The 21957-nt window shown below is 33.3% G+C and overlaps 2 protein-coding genes and 1 non-coding gene across 4 annotated transcripts; 2 read left to right on the top strand and 1 right to left on the bottom strand.

The window, feature by feature from the left end:
* Positions 1 to 407: 407 nt before the first annotated feature.
* On the top strand, positions 408 to 12511 carry LOC117223241 (aromatic-L-amino-acid decarboxylase). 2 transcript variants are annotated; one of them, XM_033475434.2, is made up of 9 exons: positions 408 to 517; positions 5998 to 6247; positions 6883 to 7116; positions 8335 to 8464; positions 8839 to 9099; positions 9718 to 9835; positions 10208 to 10298; positions 10587 to 10787; positions 11196 to 12511. In XM_033475434.2, exons 2-9 carry the CDS (start codon positions 6047 to 6049, stop codon positions 11481 to 11483), a joined length of 1524 nt encoding a protein of 507 aa, XP_033331325.2. In that variant the 5' UTR covers positions 408 to 517; positions 5998 to 6046; the 3' UTR covers positions 11484 to 12511. The 2 variants fall into 2 exon arrangements, with proteins under 2 accessions (XP_033331325.2, XP_033331324.2); XM_033475433.2 differs by lacking the exon at positions 408 to 517 and adding an exon at positions 4164 to 4981.
* Positions 7499 to 7570, bottom strand: TRNAP-AGG (transfer RNA proline (anticodon AGG)). The gene has a single exon. It is a non-coding gene; the product is annotated as a tRNA-Pro (tRNA).
* A 105-nt stretch (positions 12512 to 12616) lies between the features above and the next one.
* On the top strand, positions 12617 to 21675 carry LOC117223240 (peroxisomal N(1)-acetyl-spermine/spermidine oxidase). Its single transcript, XM_033475432.2, has 7 exons — positions 12617 to 12926; positions 13833 to 14060; positions 14660 to 15010; positions 16522 to 16713; positions 18046 to 18371; positions 20193 to 20471; positions 21204 to 21675. Exons 1-7 carry the CDS (start codon positions 12859 to 12861, stop codon positions 21368 to 21370), a joined length of 1611 nt encoding a protein of 536 aa, XP_033331323.2. The 5' UTR covers positions 12617 to 12858; the 3' UTR covers positions 21371 to 21675.
* The last annotated feature ends 282 nt before the right edge of the window (positions 21676 to 21957 follow it).

Below are 21957 nucleotides of genomic sequence, written 5' to 3'. Positions count from 1 at the left end.
AATAGAAATTACAATTTCCTTATTTTTTAAGAATGCTTAATAAAGAAAATGGAACGTTATTCGATTTTTATTCAAATCCTCGCAGCAACGATTGCGGTGTTCAGTGTTGCGTTATCGCTTTATTTTCAATACCGAAAACTGCAAAATCTTCCCGAATCAATTAGTTACACTGTCGTTCAGTTCCAGACGGACATTGTTTTTTTTTTTAAATTGAATAAACAGGAAGCGATCAAGTTAACGGAATACGAATTGCAAGTACCAATCATTTCTACAACGTCGCCACGATCGATCAAGGTTGCTTCAGCCAACAATGAAAATCGGAGAATAAAGAAGCATGTACAGAAGCGTCAGCCATATTACATTCGATAAATGAGAAACAGCTTCTGACTGCCGAGGATATATAATGGAGATGTTTGTGCTGCTATTCGCAGTGGAACTCGATCTCTTCACTGATAGAAGGTGCCCGATCAAAAATTCTAAATTCTTGTGCTATTGTTTGGCAAAACAATACGTCAAGGTAGATGATCTGATTTATTATACCTAATGTTTCGTTTCGGCCGGTACTAATCTAATTCTGCAGCAATAGCGTGATTATTTGTTTTGAATATACTGATGAGGCAATTGTTGACTGATTTGGTACTTAGTTGATGTGTATTATTAATTAATATTGATATTAACATTGGGAAATGAATATACTTCCCTCTGAATATAGTAATTGGGCTTACGGTTGTCGAGTACAAGTTACGTGTACAAGCTACTATCATGGTTTTGGAATGTCTAATTAATTTGTTGTTTCGATCTGAACATATTAAATAAATTATCAGTTGGATAATTGTGTAATTAAAATATTCTACGAAAGAAAACTCATACATCCGATTTATACAGATTACACCGTGCAATATTCCACTATATTTTCCAAAAACTGAGATGTTGCGGTTAAACCTTTTCCAACTAAAATTGATTCAATGTACATTTTATATGATTTTGATCGTAGCACAAAACATTTTAGAATTAATAGATTAATTTTTTGTAAAAAAAAAATATTGTGAAAGATGATTCGCAGATTTGTATTTAGTATATCAAAGTTCAGAAGAATTTCTTATTAGGTGTTAGAATGTGAAACAGACGTTGTACAGTTATCCTTATTTACGTAAATAATTTATTATTACCTGCTCACAATTGTTTGAATGAAACTGATGATACAGGGAATAAAAAGCCCGAAAATACATTTCGCCGGTCTCTTTTATGTCTCGTCTCATTCGATTACAATTTTCTTCGAAGAAGTGGAGGCCGTTGCGCACGAATGATTGAATTTTTATACTCGTCCGGGTATTTAGGTTTAGTTCGAGGTCGTTATTTCTGCTGTTACATTTTTCTCGTTCATTTTTTGCTTCTGATACGAACAGCTGTGAGCCAATCGTCGATTGAAGAAGTTAAAAATCTTTCGTTGAAATGAGAATCCTATTTTTCAAATTATTAACAACAACTGATTCTTCGAGCAGCGTCAATACTTTTGTTTATGTTTCTTCTAACAAACTCAGGCCTATTATAGTTGGTAACGTTATTACTGTGGCCCATTAAATTCCTGTAACTAAAAGAGATATTTATTCAGAGATATTAAGATGGTTTTAATGGAAATCGTTTGTATATATTTAATTCGATATTATGACGATATTATCGAGCCATGTATTTCAATTCGCATAAACATTCTAACCGTCTCTATACAATACTGTACGCATTGAAATTATTCGAAATTAACAGAGGTTTAAATTATCGTACAGTTCCTGGTTCTATATGCAACGCGTTACGATGCATCATGATCTCAATGCAAAAAATAACGTATTCAATTCGCCGAGCAGCTTATTCCTGTTCGAACTTGAATAAGCCAAGTATAAAATGCTGCTAAGTATTAATGTTCACCGAATGTTTTCGCAAATGATTCGACTGCACAATGAAATACAAGGTCAGCATTATTATCGTTTGGAAATCATCGATTCGATTAGCTGATGTACTAGGCAGCTCATAGGGAAGGATTATCGAAAAAGGGCCATCTCCGTTTCTTTCTCGTTCATAGTCAGATAAATTTTTTGTATAATTATGGAGAAAGCGGGAGAAAGTTTTCTATGTCTCTCGACATTCAACTTTATCCGGCGCGATACAAGCGAGCCCACTTCTTCAAAGACTGTTCTCGGCTCGACACGTGCGCTATAATTTTCGAACGATCTCTCGATCGTTTATCGATCGGTCGATTCCTACGGAGTTCCATGATTTATGACCCAGCATTTTCGAGAAAGAAGTTTCGAGGCTGGTGTTCGATTCACCTGTAAATTTCGCGCGAGCTTCAATTCGCGCGATCGCGTTTGAACCGACTGCGCGTCGTCGAATTCATCGAAACACGAGAAGAGTTCATTAAAATGCTACGTTGACGTGCAGTGTCAGAACTTCACAATCGATATATCAGCGGGAGGTGTGTTGTGAAATTCGCAATTCGATAAATTGATTAGACCCTTTTTTTATAGCTGTGCCAATAAGTGATCAAACGTTACATTATTTCCAAAGTTAATCTGTGTCTGAAAAGAATAGATTTTCAAAAATGTTTGTATTTAATTGACAACGAGATTGTTTGTAAAATACTGAATTAGTCGACGGTCTAATTGTGCACGTAAATTATAAAACACTAATTTTGCCTATTTTATTAAATATTATATTTATTATTTTATTAGACCCTTTTTTTATAGCTGTGCCAATAAGTGATCAAACGTTACATTATTTCCAAAGTTAATCTGTGTCTAAAAAGAATAGATTTTCAAAAATGTTTGTATTTAATTGACAACGAGCTAGTTTGTAAAATACTGAATTAGTCGGCGGTCTAATTGTGCACGTAAATTATAAAGCACTAATTTTGCCTATTTTATTAAATATTATATCTATTATTTTATTAGATCCTTTTTTTATATCTGTGCCAATAAGTGATCAAACGTTACATTATTTCCAAAGTTAATCTGTGTCTGATTTATTATACCTAATGTTTCGTTTCGGCCGGTACTAATCTAATTCTGCAGCAATAGCGTGATTATTTGTTTTGAATATACTGACGAGGCAATTGTTGACTGATTTGGTACTTAGTTGATGTGTATTATTACTTAATATTGATATTAACATTGGGAAATGAATATACTTCCCTCAGAATATAGTAATTGGGTTTATGGGGGGGGGGGGGGGGGGGTTGTCGAGTACAAGTTACGTGTACAAGCTATTTTCATGGTTTTGGAATGTCTAATTAATTTGTTGTTTCGATCTGAACATATTAAATAAATTATCAGTTGGATAATTGTGTAATTAAAATATTCTACGAAAGAAAACTCATACATCCGATTTATACAGATTACACCGTGCAATATTCCACTATATTTTCCAAAAACTGAGATGTTGCGGTTAAACCTTTTCCAACTAAAATTGATTCAATGTACATTTTATATGATTTTGATCGTAGCACAAAACATTTTAGAATTAATAGATTAATTTTTTTGTAAAAAAAAAATATTGTGAAAGATGATTCGCAGATTTGTATTTAGTATATCAAAGTTCAGAAGAATTTCTTATTAGGTGTTAGAATGTGAAACAGACGTTGTACAGTTATCCTTATTTACGTAAATAATTTATTATTACCTGCTCACAATTGTTTGAATGAAACTGATGATACAGGAAATAAAAAGCCCGAAAATACATTTCGCCGGTCTCTTTTATGTCTCGTCTCATTCGATTACAATTTTCTTCGAAGAAGTGGAGGCCGTTGCGCACGAATGATTGAATTTTTATACTCTTCCGGGTATTTAGGTTTAGTTCGAGGTCGTTATTTCTGCTGTTACATTTTTCTCGTTCATTTTTTGCTTCTGATACGAACAGCTGTGAGCCAATCGTCGATTGAAGAAGTTAAAAATCTTTCGTTCAAATGAGAATCCTATTTTTTAAATTATTAATAACAACTGATTCTTCGAGCAGCGTCAATACTTTTGTTTGTTTCTTTTAACAAACTCAGGCCTATTATAGTTGGTAACGTTATTACTGTGGCCCATTAAATTCCTGTAACTAAAAGAGATATTTATTCAGAGATATTAAGATGGTTTTAATGGAAATCGTTTGTATATATTTAATTCGATATTATGACGATATTATCGAGCCATGTATTTCAATTCGTATAAACATTCTAACCGTCTCTATACAATACTGTACGCATTGAAATTATTCGAAATTAACAGAGGTTTAAATTATCGTACAGTTCCTGGTTCTATATGCAACGCGTTACGATGCTTCATGATCTCAATGCAAAAAATAACGTATTCAATTCGCCTAGCAGCTTATTCCTGTTCGAACTTTAATAAGCCAAGTATAAAATGCTAATAAGTATTAATGCTGCTAAGTATTAATGTTCACCGAATGTTTTCGCAAATGATTCGACTGCACAATGAAATACAAGGTCAGCATTATTATCGTTTGGAAATCATCGATTCGATTAGCTGATGTACTAGGCAGCTCATAGGGAAGGATACTCGAAATAGGGCCATCTCCGTTTCTTTCTCGTTCACAGTCAGATAAATTTTTTGTATAATTATGGAGAAAGCGGGAGAAAGTTTTCTATGTCTCTCGACATTCAACTTTATCCGGCGCGATACAAGCGAGCCCACTTCTTCAAAGACTGTTCTCGGCTCGACACGTGCGCTATAATTTTCGAACGATCTCTCGATCGTTTATCGATCGGTCGATTCCTACGGAGTTCCATGATTTATGACCCAGCATTTTCGAGAAAGAAGTTTCGAGGCTGGTGTTCGATTCACCTGTAAATTTCGCGCGAGCTTCAATTCGCGCGATCGCGTTTGAACCGACTGCGCGTCGTCGAATTCATCGAAACACGAGAAGAGTTCATTAAAATGCTACGTTGACGTGCAGTGTCAGAACTTCACAATCGATATATCAGCGGGAGGTGTGTTGTGAAATTCGCAATTCGATAAATTGATTAGACCCTTTTTTTATAGCTGTGCCAATGAGTGATCAAACGTTACATTATTTCCAAAGTTAATCTGTGTCTGAAAAGAATAGATTTTTAAAAATGTTTGAATTTAATTGACAACGAGCTTGTTTGTAAAATACTGAATTAGTCGACGGTCTAATTGTGCACGTAAATTACAAAGCATTACTTTTGCCTATTTTATTTTATACGATTTAGTACAATATTATATTAGTATAATATTATGAGAGGTTTTATGCACGAAATCAGTGTTCCTTTTATGCTAGAAACATTCGTGTAGGCGCATTAATAACGTTTCGGTAAATTATAGTAATGGATTTGTGAAATTACATATCGTCATTATTGGTGCGCCAATGGTAACTCAAAGGAGCATGTGTTTTCTTTGAAATCATATATTTATGACTGTGTCGTCCATGCAGCTCATTATTAATTATATTATTCGTATTAATATATGAAATAACGATTGTATTACATAATGTAAGTTAACGTGCGTCAAGTAAATAATAATTTCAACAAAGTGCCACAATGATCATTATATTATTGTTTGGTAGTGTTGTACTAAATTTTTTTTCGAAAATGTATTACAGTAGAGACTCCTTTATCGGAGCATTTATTTTTACAACAGTCTGGTATTCAAACGTTCCATTATTCAATTATTGTATTATTTAGATTGTTATTATTATTATTTAGATTATTTAGATTTATTGTATTAATAGATACATATCGCCTAGTATAGAACTTCAATAAAATTATTAGATAATATAATGTTTTGGTATCAGGATATTTCAAAAATAAACCTTCGGATAAGAGAGTCCCTAGGGTATTTCAAACGTGAAAAATACATCAGCAGAACATTTGTTAAAAATAATTGTAAAAGTAGATGTGAAAGTAATTTTACGTGCAAAATAATCCCCAAAAAGATAGATTTGTACAATTTCTTATTGTAATCATTGTTTCTCTATATTACGCAGGGCTAATTAGGCAGTCAAAAAATTTGTTTTCTGGAGATAATAATTAACTATGGACACGAAGGATTTCATTGACTTCGGAAAGGCTGTTATCGATTTTGTGGCAAACTATACCGAGACCATAAGAGATAGAAATGTTCTTCCGGATGTCGAGCCGGGTTATCTCAGTGAATTGTTACCGGAGGAGGCACCTGAAAAAGCAGAAACTTGGCAAGAAGTGTTGGATGATGTACAGAAGTACATTATGCCGGGGGTGAGTTAAGTGAATAATATCCACATCGGGAATATCGAGCAATAAAAATAGCTAATGTTCAATTTCTAGAAAAAAGTAACAAAGAATTATAGTACTTCTATCTTAGATTATTATTTAGTAATTAGTAAGATACAAAATCAGAGTATGTACATATTAACATCTCAAGCAACCGTTTTATTCTTTTTTACGTAGTTAGAGCGTAAATTTTGTCACAAAAATATTTAGTTATTAATAATAAAATAAATAAATAAATAATAATAATAATAATTATTATTATTTTATCATTATTTTATCTACATTATTATCTTATCTTATTTCTTTGTATCACTTTAGTATGAACATACTTGAACATAGTTGACATTCTTTTTTATACCATTAGGTATTATTTAGCTGTTATTTTTACTGGACATATGCTGTTCTATTTTGTTGTATGTAATTAGGTAACTTTTGTTAAAAAGGTATTTTGTTTCGTACCATCAGATACTATGTAGTTATTATCATTATTGATTGCACATTAACATCTTAAGTAAAGATTTCCTTTTATATTATGTAATTGGGTATTTCCGTTGTATGAGCAGAAATTTGTTACTTTTTACTAATATAATTTATGTTTAACATTGTTTTTGCACCTTTAGGTGACTCATTGGAACTCGCCTCATTTCCATGCGTTTTACCCAACGGCAAACTCTTATCCCGCTCTTGTCGGAGACATCGTGTGCAGTGGAATCAGTTGCATCGGATTTTCATGGCTCGCCTCGCCTGCATGCACCGAGCTTGAAGTCATTACGATGAACTGGCTCGGAAAATTAATTGGATTACCAAAGGAGTTCCTGAATTGCGACGAAGGTCCCGGTGGAGGCATTATACAGGTGGACACAATCTCTTAAATGAATCATATTCCTAAAACAACAGAAGTTTTGATAAATTTTAGGTCTAATTTGCACAAATGGTGCACGTACTAGCTTTATAAAGTGTTTAACAAACTATTGATTGTCAGATAGAAATGTTGAGATTTGTGTTACGATGTTTGACGTTTTTGTACATATCATTAAACAGATAAGATAATTCTATATATATAATTTAAACCGAGAGATAAGTTACTATTTAATCATAGACGATTTAAACGCGAAATACCAATGTGTTTGTTCATAGTAAACGTTTGATAACTTTAAAAATTGAAGATTATTTTTTATTTGATCCTTAGAATTATATAAACGAAGATTTTGATAATTTAAAGAAAGAAAAAAAAATGGGCTCGTCCGGGATTTGAACCCGGGACCTCTCGCACCCTAAGCGAGAATCATACCCCTAGACCAACGAGCCGTTTTTAACAGAAATATTAAAAGTTTTTCTAGACTCCTCCTTTTCTTTTACTAACAACTAACGATACAAGACTGATAGCATATAAATCTCTCGCCCTAATAACGTGCCTAAAACATATCATATTACCATAGCTAGCTATAGAGTTTATCAAAGTTGATAACTAATAGCTATCAAAATTTTTATTATTAATGTTAAAAGTATTTTTAAGTAGGATTATTCTCTGTATATTATGACGGAAATGAGAAACATAAACTTACTTTGAAAAAAAAACCAACGAGCTGCTTCGTGCTATCGATTCATATTAACACAAAGATACTTAACAAAATTTTCGAAAGATTATTTATAATATTATTACAATGAAGAAGCATTTCTCTCATTAAATTGCTATATTGTATATATTTGCTATCGACAGTTGTGTAAAATGTTTCTTTTACACTGCCATAGCAACAACGTGACAATATTTTCAATATGGATGGTAAAATTTTCATTTCAATCCTTCAGAGACATAAATATATGTTTCATATTTACACTGTAAAATAATATATATAACTAAATAACTAAGTAACTAAATTTGATTAAATTGTAAATGAAGTCATCTTTATGAATAAATAGTAAATAGTATGTGTTTTAATTATCTTTAAAATAAAGTCTTTGTTGAACCATTTTCGCTAGCTATCTCAAAGTATTAAATAATTGTAGTAATCTGCAAAAGGTATCTCAAATATTATGCAATACTAATTATCACTTTTATTTCATTTATTTAGGGATCAGCAAGCGAAGTTACCTTCTTATGTTTATTAGCAGCAAAGGAACAAACAACACGTCGCATAAAACAGCTTCATCCTGAGTGGGACGAAAGCTTCATCAAATCGAAATTAGTTGCATACACGTCTGGTAATTATGTTACTTGTATTTGTATTATACTATTTGTATTTAATAAGTATTTTGTACTTATTAAACTATGTTCGGAATCTAACTTTCCTTTCTAGTTTGAAATACAGTGGAACTAAGGGCGATATCAAATCAAGATTTAATCAAATTGGGATTTTCTAATTCAGAACTATATTTTATTTATTTAAGATTATATATAATATTTTAAAAATAATATTTTATATAAATTATATATTTATTAAATTATATATTAAATTATATATTATATTAATTATATATTTATTAAATTATATAAAATAATATTTTATATATAAAATCAAGATTTAATCAAATTGGGATTTTCTAATTCAGAACTATATTTCATTTATTTTCGACAGATCAGTCGAATTCATCGGTTGAAAAGGCAGGGATATTGGCGTCGGTGCCGATGAAACTTTTGCCAACCGACGAAAAATGCTCTCTTCGAGGTGAAACATTACTGAAAGTAATCGAAGACGACTTGGAGAAAGGTCTGATACCATGCTATGCGGTGGCCACTTTGGGTACCACTGGCACCTGTGCTTTCGATAACCTTGAGGAATTGGGTCCCATATGCAACGAACACAACGTATGGTTCCACGTAGACGCCGCTTATGCAGGTCATTAATTTTTCCACAGTTTTCATCGTACGTCTCCGTATTCATGCAGATTCGATTTCTGAAATCAATTCTTTGATTGAAACTGTTTCCTGACAAAGTTACAAAGGATTTAGTAAGATCTAATGATCTTTGGTAGTACATATGTACTTGGAGAAATTGATGAAAGTATATTACTGTATTTTCAGTTTGTTTAAATAATTCATTGCAGTTAACGAACAAACGCTTTTAATATATAATAATCAAAGACTAAAACATTCAATATTTACGAATAGATTTTATACTTTTACACACTTTTCTTCATTCTTTAGTCGTCACAACAATTTCAACGCTATATATACAAACACGATAAAAAATGTTCAATATCGATTACAGAAACTTAACGTTGATCAATCTCACAAATGCATTAACAATAAATTATGGAACTTTTCTAAAGTGTACGAAATGAATGAATTTCCGCGTTTGCTACCACTGAACAATATACTTTACATCGTCATTCTTCTACGAAACATATCTTCTTCAAGAAACATTATAAAAGTCTAATCTTGCTCTAATTATTGTCGAATCAATTAGATTTATGAGAATTATACAATTTCCTCTAAAGAATATTTGTTTTCACAGGTGCCGCATTCGTATGTCCCGAGTATCGACATTTAATGTCCGGCGTCGAGTATGCCGATTCTTTCAATATGAATCCACATAAATGGCTCCTTGTAAATTTCGATTGTTCAGCGCTTTGGTGCGTGCAAATTAATTGTCAAACAAAAATACCGTAAAGCTTTTCTGTTACATAAATTGAGAGTATTCTGCATCTGCTGGTGTAGTTGTGTATTGACCAACTGAATTAATCAATTTTAATTACCGGTTATTGAAATTTTCTTGATTATTCGAATTGTGTAATATCTTCCTTTGATCGCATATAATTATGTTATACACACTGACAGACGTGTAGAAGTATATAAGTCAGCTTGAAATGAAAATAGTCCGAACAACGCGATACCCGAACAGAGCTCTTGCAGAGAACCGCAATTTATTTAATGGAGATTGTATCGTATTAATTACGAAATAAAATCGATCTCACGTGACTGTTAATTTGAAATTTCGTTTAAAGGGTGAGGGACTCTAGACGACTGATCGAATCATTTAGCGTAGATAGAATTTATTTAGCTCACGACAAACAAGGATTAGCTCCAGATTATAGGGTGAGTTATCTGTTTGGAAGGAATACGGAAAAAAATCGTTTGTCATATTATATTATAAATATATTATATATATAATAATTTTGGAAATTAATAAATTCTATGAAAATGCGAATATAATATGACAGACGATTTATATATAATATTAATATATTTATAATATAATATTTATAATATTTATAATATTAATAATATTATAAATATATTAATATTATATATAAATCGTCTGTCATGTTATATTCGCATTTTCATAGAATTTATTAATTTCCAAAATTATTTTTCGATTTTCAGAATTGGCAGATTCCTTTGGGACGGCGTTTCCGTTCCTTGAAACTGTGGTTCGTCTTGCGACTTTATGGTGTTGAAGGACTGCAGGAGCACATAAGGCGGACATTACGATTGGCACAAATGTTTGAGCAGTATGTCAAGTCCGATAATCGATTTGAATTGGTGATCGAGAGATCCATGGGTTTGATTTGTTTCAGACTGAAGGTACAGTGTCTCTCAATTTTGTTTCATTTCAATTCGAACTTTTATTTGCACTCCAAATACTTTTTTGCGTTTTTTTTAATTCTTTAAACATATTTATGTATTGATAATGCAATATTATACTATAATGTTTCACTTAAAACTAAATGTGAGACTTCACAACTTAGAATTACTATATGATTTAACAACATAGTATAATAACAACTATAGAATTATTACTGTTAAAGCATATGGCGATCATCGATGTTGAAATATTATAAATAAAAGAAGTGAAGAGGATCTTTATGCAAAATTAAAAATTGATTGCTCTAGTAATTTTATTTCAAATTACAGCTACTTATTTTTACCATGAGATACGCGTCTATAAGAAATGTTTATTTTTCAGAATTCTAACGATCTTTTTAATTTTAGGGCGATGACAAATTGACCAAGGAGTTATTAAGCCATTTGACAGTCGAGAAGAAAATTTATGTGGTACCAGCGACGTTTCGCGAGAAGTTAATCGTTCGTTTCGTAGTGTGCAGCAGATTGAGCCGAGAAGAGGACATTGCGTTTGCGTGGAACGAGATTACGAAACAGGCAACGGAAATTTTAAGATCGCCAGAGGAGCCATTAATATCTTCCGCGAAATCTGCCACTGAAATTGCGACGAGGATAGAACGTATGAATTTGGAAACGAAATCGCCAAAAATATCGTAATATTCGTTCATTTAAATTTCATTGCAAATATGGAGCACGGATGATTGTTGCTGCTTCTGCTATAAGGCATAGGGTAAAATCAGGCACGTATTATCTGCCCATGAAAGTACAATAACAAGAAAGTATAACAGGCGCTATCTATGCGAAACAGCTGGAAACTGCCACCAAATTTAATTCTGTTAAAAATATCAGATGGGATCACTGTACATTTTTAAAGTATATTAGGTTTATGACCAGTGGTGCCATATATTGACTGAATTAGTATTAAGTTTGGTAGATGTTCTCAGCCATTTCGCCTAGATGCCGCCTATTATTCTTTCTCAGAAAACATTTGCAGTTGGTAAATTTGTTTAACAGTTTAAGCGTTCTGTCAAATTGTTAAATGGCGCTGTACCGAAAAAATTTCAAGATTTTGCCATGAGAGACGCTGCCGTTTGTTGCCAGGAGCAGATTATTCGGGTCGGAATGTAGATTGTGTTTTATTGTAAAAGCGACAAGAATCATCTGTTCATTATATATATATATATACACAAACAAATTTTTGTTGGATGAAGCTAATGCAGTAGAGTCTCCTGAAAATGTCTGTATATTCAAAATGTTTAACAGAAATGTAGAACTTTAGTTGAATTGAAATTAATGTGTCGGATGATTAGAGGCATTCTGGATAATCGGAACTCTACATTAAATTAATCGTGAAGTAGAATCTGTAGATTATCTTCCTTTTGCTAAGAGTTTCTTTATTCGAAACGGTAGAACATAGTTCTATTACGTTCACAGTGTTATATAGGTGTATAATTAGCAGCGAAGTACGAAGTACTTTTCAGAAAAATTCTTTCTACTTTTGTATATTTACAAACTTAAAAACTACAGATTTTACACTTACAATTAGGTTTAATAAACAATTCGTGTTTTAAGATCGAAAAGAACGAAATTGTGCGTAATGTAACTTAAGTATTGTACACTGTAATATCATAAGGAAATGATTTTGCAGAGTAATGTTCAAAATAAATTCTAACTGTATACTTTCACAGCATTGTCATTGCTGCAATTTTAAACGAATTCCGAACATTCGTGTTTTTCTTGTACACAAGTATCCGTGAAGCATGATAATACGACAATATAAAGAATATAAGATAAGTTAATAGTAGAATGTAGTTTTGAAAATCGTATATCAATGACCATGATCAAAGAAGTTGCCATAGTCGGCTATGACACGCCATCGGAACATCAATCGAACGTCATTTTGGCAATGGTCGTTTGTTTGCGCGTGTAAAATGGTCACCTCGTAGCAACGTTTGCCGCTGAGGAACCTAATAACACCAAAACTCCTACCAAGATTAGGCATCGTCATCTTGATGAACAAATTCACCAGTTTATGTCAAATGAAATGCTACTTTCGAGGCAGAAGCTAACGCTTCAGAAGTTCCAAAGAATTTTAGTAAGGTAGATTTCACGAGCATTGCAATCATGTTGTGACGTTTAAGTGTTTAAACACGTAACCTCGATTTCCTACTTTCTTATCAATGTAACACATAGACCACTCGCGTAACAAACGTCTATCTTATTTCTAAAATACTGTACCAGTGTATCTTGCCTCGAGTTGAAGTTTGGCGAAGATTTTCACATAACTCATTACACTACTGTCTCTGTCATGGTCAAAGGGAACACTATTTCCTTTCTCCCGTTAGCTCACAGCATCGAGCAATTTCGTATAACGAAAGCGAATCTTCGTTACAAAATCGTGCGTGTTTCATTGGCAAATCCCTCGAATTTTCATCCGAAAATAGAATCTCCTGTGATCGACGGATAATTAAATATTGCTCGTTTCTATATCGAGTAGAATATTCCCAGATTTCGGATACCTTTACATTTCTGTTTACTTATATATAATATTATATATAGATTATATAACATATAATCCATTATATATTATATTATATATATAATTATATATTATTTATTTATATATTAATTATTATATATTATATATAATAATTAATATATAAATAATAATATATTATATATAATAATTAATATATAAATAATAATATATTATATATAATAATTATTATATATTATATATATAATAATAATATACATAGATATATATAATATATAACATATAATATGTAGTAATATATCATATCGAAGAAGTTGCGCGTCTAAAGTTCAACCCCTCGTTTTAAAAATATTTGAAAAGTCTAACAAATCGGAATGAAACAGTGAGAGCTGTCTCAATAGTGAGACGTGACTCGGCAAATATACGAATAAGAAACTTCCGATATCAAATCTGCTTATGGACAGAATACTTCCAATCGAAATGAAGCTCGTGCGATTTGCGCGGAACAGATATTTCTCGGCAAAAAAATGTGGAGGCGGAGGAAAAGAACAAGAAATCCCGGCGTGTACGAAGTTGGCTAAGTTCGAGTCCTGTCAGCTGGATCCTTGCATGCTGGATCCGTGCAAGCCGGAACCCACGGTGGTGATCATCGGTGCAGGGATGGCTGGCCTCTCAGCGGCGCATCGATTGTCACAATGCGGCCTTCAGAATTTTACGATCTTAGAAGCAACGGATAGGTATGCATCATGTTTGTCAGACATAGCGAACCAATGTATTATATTGTTTCATGACAATAAGAAGATTCGATTTACTCAAAGTTCGTGCAATTTCTATTATAATCGGACTGCGGATTGTACACATTTCTGGAAGAAATGGCCAAATGAAATGCAAAACAGTAAAATTGTTTAAAGGATTTTAAAATACTGTTGCATTACTTCCAACTCTAGTCCCTTGCACTATGATTCAACCACAGCTTCGCTGATTATCATCGCCCTTTCCCTGATAATTCTAGTAATTATTATTATTACTATATCTAGTAATTATATTATCCCTAATAATTCTAGTTTCTTGTATGTTTCAATTTACTTGAATTCCTTGATAACAAACAAGTTTGTTCCTATTTGGAATAAGGTTCATATGTAATCACGAGTCTAACTTGTTACAGTGCAGGGATTAGGATACTTCAAAAAGGAAATAAATACTTAAGCAGTTCTTGCGTTTTGCAATCAGTTCGGACAATTTTTATTTTGCATAAAAATCCGTAGATCATGATAGCAGAGCTCGAATAAAGAAACAAATAAATGAATTCGAAGGTGACGGTGTATGATTTTTGCAGACCAGGAGGACGAATTCATTCGTGCTGGTTAGGCGACGTGGTGGCGGAAATGGGAGCCACATGGATCGAGGGTGGCTGCGTAGCGAATCCAGTATTCACCCTGGCTGCTCAAGAAGGTCTTCTGAAGCCACCTATCTTCAGGCCTGATCCGAGCCGCGGGCTTTTTTGCACGAGCGACGGCAGGGCAATCGACCTTCCAGTCAGCATCACGGCCTATCACACCTTCCGGCAAATCGAGCAACAGGCGGCAACCCTTTTCTCTCTAGGCTGTGGCCGCACCCACGGTACGTTGCTGAACTTCATGGGCGTCAGAATACAACAGGAGCTCCACAATTTCCCGGAGGAGCAACGGTACAGTTGCCCAGGTCAACTGCAAACTTTATCAGCAGTGATGTGAACGTAGTTCTGGAGCTCGGTTTAAGTTTCTGGTCTCTGACGCGACTCGATTAGGGTGTCGTCAATATTCATTGCTTCTTATTCTCACGCTTCGGCGTGTGACAGAGCTTAGAAAAAAGAAAACGTGAATCGTGTTCTTAGAATTTTTCATTTGTGAATACGAAGAGGCGCGCTCTGGATACACTTAATTTGCGTATAATTCAGAGTTGGGCATATTTTATTCGAATAACGAATCAAATTTCTAATAAATTCTACTGATCAAATTTTATTCGATTAATATTTCGGGTAAATCCTGCGAGTATAATTTTATTCGAATGATATTTCGGATAAATTTTACGAATACAATTTTATTCGAATAAATTCTACGAATACCATTTTATTCGAATAATATATCGAATAAATTCTACGAATACAATTTTATTTGAATAATATTTCGAATAAATTCTACGAATACAATTTTATTCGAATAATGTTTCGAATAAATTCTAAGAATGCAATTTTATTTGAATGATATTTCGAATAAATTCTAGGAATAAAATTTCTACGAAGAATTTATTCAAAACGTTATTCGAATAAAATTTTATTGCTATAATGCCCAACACTGATGTAATGTTTCGCAGATGATAATATCAGTATTGAACTACTCTAAATGTACTCTTAGGAAAGATTTTGCTGTATTATTTCTATATTTAGGAGTTGAAATGTTTAATGAATTTTAAGATGATTGATTGTATGTGCTGTTTCATTGCTAATGAGTAGACTGCGGATTTAGGCATTAATGGCAAAAATGGAAATATAGAGCAGTGAAAGGACACAAGAAATTGAGGATGTCGTCACACATCTTTCAATTTATTAAAACTACTAGAAACAAATGCATTTTTAATTAAATTTCATATAACAAGAGTATTTTTACGAACTTGGTTATCAAGATTCTGTAGCGAACATCGTATTAAGAGATTTTACGAAAGCTGTCGAATTAAGCGCAAATGAAATGTTTAATGACACATTTAAATTCAAGACTAGGTAACATTTTATCATATATACATTATGAATGACGCTTTCCTACTTTCGAGGTAATTAATTCCTTGATAGTGAAAGCGCTGATGGTTTAGGCTTCACCTAATTCTCCTTAAGATACTCTACTTATTTGACGTGAAATTACCTATTAATGATTCATTGCGATTCCGGGTTCGCCTGTCAGGGGCTGAAGCAAATTCCAAAACTGAAATCTATACACGGCGTTCCCGAAATCACGGTACAATTTAGGACGAGCATCTTTCTAATTGATAAAGAAATTTGACGATCGTTAGAAATGAGAAAAAAATCATAAAGGAGTACCTTTAATAATTACGTTTTCGATCGTAAAAATTTTGTTACTCTAGTCGACACGTTACATCACTGCGTTTTTAATGAAACGATATCGCAGACGTTTTCCTGCGATACCGTTGATGTTCTTGTGCCTCCAGATACGATGCAGCCAGGGTGATGTATGGGATGACGAACTGCGTGAGGTGCCGTTGCGGCGATGATCTGTCTCTCGTGTCTGCTGATCAATTTGGAAGCTACATCGAGATCCCTGGTGGCAATGTCAGAGTGCCTCTTGGATATGTCGGGGTACTAGCTCCTCTGCTGAGAGACTTACCCAGTTGTTCCCTCAAGTTAGTCGATGTTAATAACAAATATTGACTACGTATCGTGCGGTCAGGCGAATCGTAAACTCTTGCGAAAAATTACCAAATATTTGAAGCCTCTATGACGAAACGTCACACAGTTTTCAATGTTGATGTTGTCCATGATAAATCGCGTACTTTTGTCATAATTATCTTTTTACGTACAGCAACTTTTTTTTATTGCGAATAAGAAAAAATATTTAGTATTCGCGTGTTTCCTTTAAATTCGACTGAATCGCTCCTAATTCTGTAGCTGCACAATAAAGCAGTTGCATAATAAAGTTTGTTGCACTACCTTATTTTGACAGTTCTTTTTATTGTTATGGACTGGTTTTTAATAGTGTACGATTTTTAACTATTACGAACTGTTTTCTTCTTGTTATTTTATCTAGATGCGATTTTTGCAAATATTTTTGTAGAGATACTAGTCCCCCTAACATCTGATAAGAATTTAGATCTCTTGGTTCAATTATAAAGAAGTTATTCCGTTATATATATATTATGTGGGGTAGCTGAGATCTCATTCTAAGTAATTTTATATATATATTAACGGAATAATTTCTTTATAATTGAACCAAGAGATCTAAATTCTTTCTATATATATTAATTGTTAAAGAAGTTATTCCGTTTTAATATATATATATATATTATTTACATATATATAAAGTTACTTAGAATGATCTCAGCTACCCCACATTTCCGTAATGCGAGACATTTTTGGGACACCCTGTATATATATTTAGATCTCTTGGTTCAATTATAAAGAAGTTATTCCGTTATATAATTGAACCAAGAGATCTAAATTTTTATCAGATGTCAGGGGGACTAGTATCTCTACAAAAATATTTGTTATTATATATATTAAATAATATAATTAATAATAATTAGATTTCCGATTTTTATCCAAAATAAAAACTGTCTGCATAATTGCAAGATACAGCAGCTACGTACACATTCATTTTTCTTATCAATATTTTTAACGAGTTGACAGTAATATAACATCTTTAAATGTCTTTACCGTTTTTCATTTAAGCTACTCAATTTTCTCGTAAATGCATAAAGCCGCAGTCTAATAATAATCAATAAGCGAGTATCAGTTTCGGTACCGAAACACACACTGTACTAAATCGAAAACACATTTCCAACTATTTCTATTTAAACTTCCGATTTCAAGATCGCTCAAATGCTACAGCCGTCGAACCTCGTTCCATTAACAGCACCATTAACGTTCGATGTCGTTGTAGAAATTAATGGGAAATACCGTCGATCATTCACAATTATCGTATCATTTCCAAGAATAACCTCTTATTCACGCACCAGGTACTGCAAGCCGGTGAGTTGCATAAGATGGGGTGCAATTAGCGATTCTTGTCCCCGTGCGGTGGTGAAGTGCTGCGACGGCGAAGAATTCCCGGCCGATTACATTATCGTCACGGTGTCCCTCGGCGTTCTAAAGAATCAACACGACAAGCTCTTCTGTCCGGCGCTGCCAGCGGAGAAAGTCGAAGCCATATGCAAATTGGGATACGGATTTGTAAACAAAATATTCATGGAATATGCCAGGCCGTTCTGGGTCTGGAAAGAAGGTGGCATCAAACTGGCTTGGTCGGCTGACGAACTTGCTGATAGATGCGACTGGGTGAAAGGTTCGACCACTTTCTTCTCTACCAAAACAACTTCGAAGCTGATAGATCCTGTAAATTTCCACTGTGCGGTCTCGCTTTAGACTTCCTTTCGACTCGTCACGATTTTTCATTAAGATTTCTACCCCGCCAGGTCTCTTGCCACGTGAACTGCAGCTTCATTTGAGTAGTTCGTCAATTCTTTGTAGAAATTTTCGCGTGTCAGATATTTTGTCTAGAAACATTGCTTTTCCTAGTGCACCGAGTTAAAACAGCTTTCGAGCGAGATTAATTAACGGAAAATTGTGCAGTGTCCCAGATCAGCTGTCTCCTGTTAACTCGATGCGGTCCGGGCTGTTTGTGCGAAAACTTTTGCTTGAAATTAGCTTCAAATTGCTTGCAAAACTATAACTTGCAAAATATCAGACAGTTAAATTAAATTATAAGATACGTTGCTTCTATTCAAGATAGATTTTATTTAGATTCAATTACGCGAATAAATTTTATGATTGGTTTTTTTATTTTTAATTGCATTTCACGAGCAGTCATTAGTAGTCAGTAGTCATTAGTAATCCGGATGTTAATGCGTTAATAGAGCAATGAATAGAGAAGCTTGAAGCTGAAAGAAAAGCTGACGAATATCGATGTATTATTTTCAACTTGTTAAAATTATTGCAGAAAGAACAAAATGAATGTATGTCCTGACTATGTCCTGCAATCAAAGCAGGCAATTTTTATTTTGGATAAAGAATATAAATATCTGCTGACGTTAAACTTACAGAGCCGTAAAAGTAACTAACATTTATTGTTTTATAACGATGGAAAGACTGTATTTATTTATATCTTTCTCTATTTTTATTACAATGTATGCTAGAATTAAGAACTTCATTCAATCATTTCCTATGAAAGAATCTTTATAATTCCAGCAATTTTGAAACATAAATTGTGCAACCTGTCAATTTAATCACTTTGATTGGTTTAGTATATAAAATAAAATAAAATAAATAATTTCAGTAAATTGAAAGTAATACTTCAATACTCGCAAATCCTTTGAATTGTTTCCCTGTTTGAAATTGCAGCCACTCATTTTTACAATAAATGCATCAAATTCAGTCTACTGATTACTTTGACCTGCAATCTTGACTGACGGTGTAGATTTAGTGTTAACACTATGCCGTCCGCAGATCTTAGATATGATTCTTTTGTTTGACGCCGGCATAATAGCTTGGAAATCTTAGATTTAAAAAAGAATTTCGAAGATGGCGGTAATATGAATTCCTAAAATTAAGATATGTCATCCAAGAATTTTCGTACTTAATTCTTAGTTAAATAAGCACAATGCTATAGTTGGTTTGCTGCCTTTTAACACCCAAGAAATATAGTTCAAATGTTATTTCAGTTTTTTAAAATGGCACCAGCGTGGTGCCACCGGACGGCATAGTGTTAACACTTAGCCAACCGAATGGGGAGATCTTCCCGGTTTAAATTCAGTCGATTGACGACTGAATGGATGATCAATGAAAAATTAGAACTGATTGCTTAATTTTATTAAGATTTGCCTGAAGTACGAATGCTGAAGAAGTAATTGATTCCATATAAGTTTGCTTCGTAATTTTTGTTTAATAGAATGAAATATTTTAATTTTATGAAAATCTTTGAGGTCTCTAGCTGCGGTTGTGGAAGTGTTAAAATGAAAAGATGTCGAATCTGAAAAAAACTGATGAGTCTGCTTAGAATATTAGAATATTGGAATGAAGTTGATCTCTCTCCGATTTGAATTGATTCGATAGGATCGGTGGGATCACTTTCATCTTTATATCTCGAATGGTTCTTTGCCATTTCTAGGTGTTTCTAATATTGAGGAGATAACGACTTCTCAGCACGTTCTGTGCGCATGGATCTGCGGTCGTGAGGCTGCCGATATGGAACTATGCTCCGACGAAGAGGTCGTCGAGTCAGTGACAAGAGTTCTTCGACAATTCACCGGTGATCCTACGTTGCCATATCCAGCTAATCTTCTCAGAAGTAAATGGTGTATGGATCAATACTTTGCCGGTGCATACAGCTACATGGGTCTAGAAAGCACTGTCGGTCATCAATGTGATCTAGCTTGTCCTTTACCAGGTATTATAGTTGCATGATCCAACGCTTTCAAGATTAGAATGAAACGTAGTTGCATATCCTTTCTCGATCTTCTCTCGTATCATCGCAGGAGACACGAATAGAAACTCAAAATGACCTTCTATTTACAGTCTATATAACACTGCCGAATTATTTTTGTATTTTTTGGAAAATATTTTCAATAGTTCACAAAATAAATATCTTTTTTACTGATTTTATGAGCTGAATAATAATACGTAATTTATTTTCTAAATTTCTGTATGTGGTTGAACCCTCCCACAATGTTTGATTTGTGGTGGTTATGACAAATTTGATCCACAATGATTTTTATGATTTATGATATGAATTATTGAATTTATGATATGTAATGCAACTACAAGTATGATCTGGATAATATAAGTATGATCAATAATATTATAAAGAAGTAGATAATTCTTCTACTATACTTTTTTCTCTTAGTCGATACTGAGACGGTTCAGGAAAAATTCATTCTGTCAACATTTTTGTTTTGAAAATTTTCTGTGTTTTAGTAATGATGTGATTTAGTAAATCGCGGAGTAGTTTTTCACAATTATCCTCCGAAGATTAAGTAATTTAACATTAAATTATGAACATTTATAAATAATTATGCAAATAAAAACCATCCATTTTCCAACTTATTCGAAGAAGAGAAATTGTAAGGGACAATTCGAAATAACGATCTCCAAAATGCATCAGCATTTTTCTGTTCTTCAGGTACATGCGAGCCAATACCGCCGATTCTTTTGTTCGCGGGTGAAGCCACGATTCCGGGACACTATAGCACAGTTCACGGAGCACGTTTAAGTGGTATACGCGAAGCGGAGAGGATCATTCAATTAACGAAACGATTCGGAGGTCCGCCGAAGAAGGAGTCCTCGTGAAAGCTGAATCAACGAACAATTTAGAAGGCTGGAACTGTGCGTGTAAACTTGCCCGTGAAGTATTTCGTCCCAGAGTATATGTCAACTGTCCACGAATAATTCACTCTCAACGCAAACTGTATTATCATACGACAATGAAATTATAATCTTCAAGCGTATCATCTAAAGTATGAACTGACGATCATCAGAAATTTTCGAACATGTACTTTTATTGTTTGTTTGATTTCGAAACTGTACACGATTATTGATACACTGTTATTTTTGCACGTTGCCATCGGTTTTAATAAAAGTCATTTTATTTCGCACTTCGAAGATCGATTATTCATTTTGATAGAATGTTTGCTACGATTGGAATAATCAATTGAAACAGCTATACTTAAGAGTATGTAACAATTGGATTTTTGAATTTATACTTAAGTTTGATTAATAATTCTCGAATATGTATTTAAGGATTCGAATCGAATTAACTTATATAATTTCTTCGTGGATAAATAATATATTGAGGAAATCAACGGAGAAACGAATATTTAAATATTTGCTAAGATATAATTGCTATATGATATTTGATCGATGCTTTCCTTTTAGTT

Source organism: Megalopta genalis, chromosome 5 (genome assembly GCF_051020955.1).
Source record: "Megalopta genalis isolate 19385.01 chromosome 5, iyMegGena1_principal, whole genome shotgun sequence".
NCBI lineage: Eukaryota > Metazoa > Arthropoda > Insecta > Hymenoptera > Halictidae > Megalopta > Megalopta genalis.
Note: the sequence above shows the minus strand (reverse complement) of the source record. Positions and strands in the feature narration are given on the sequence as shown.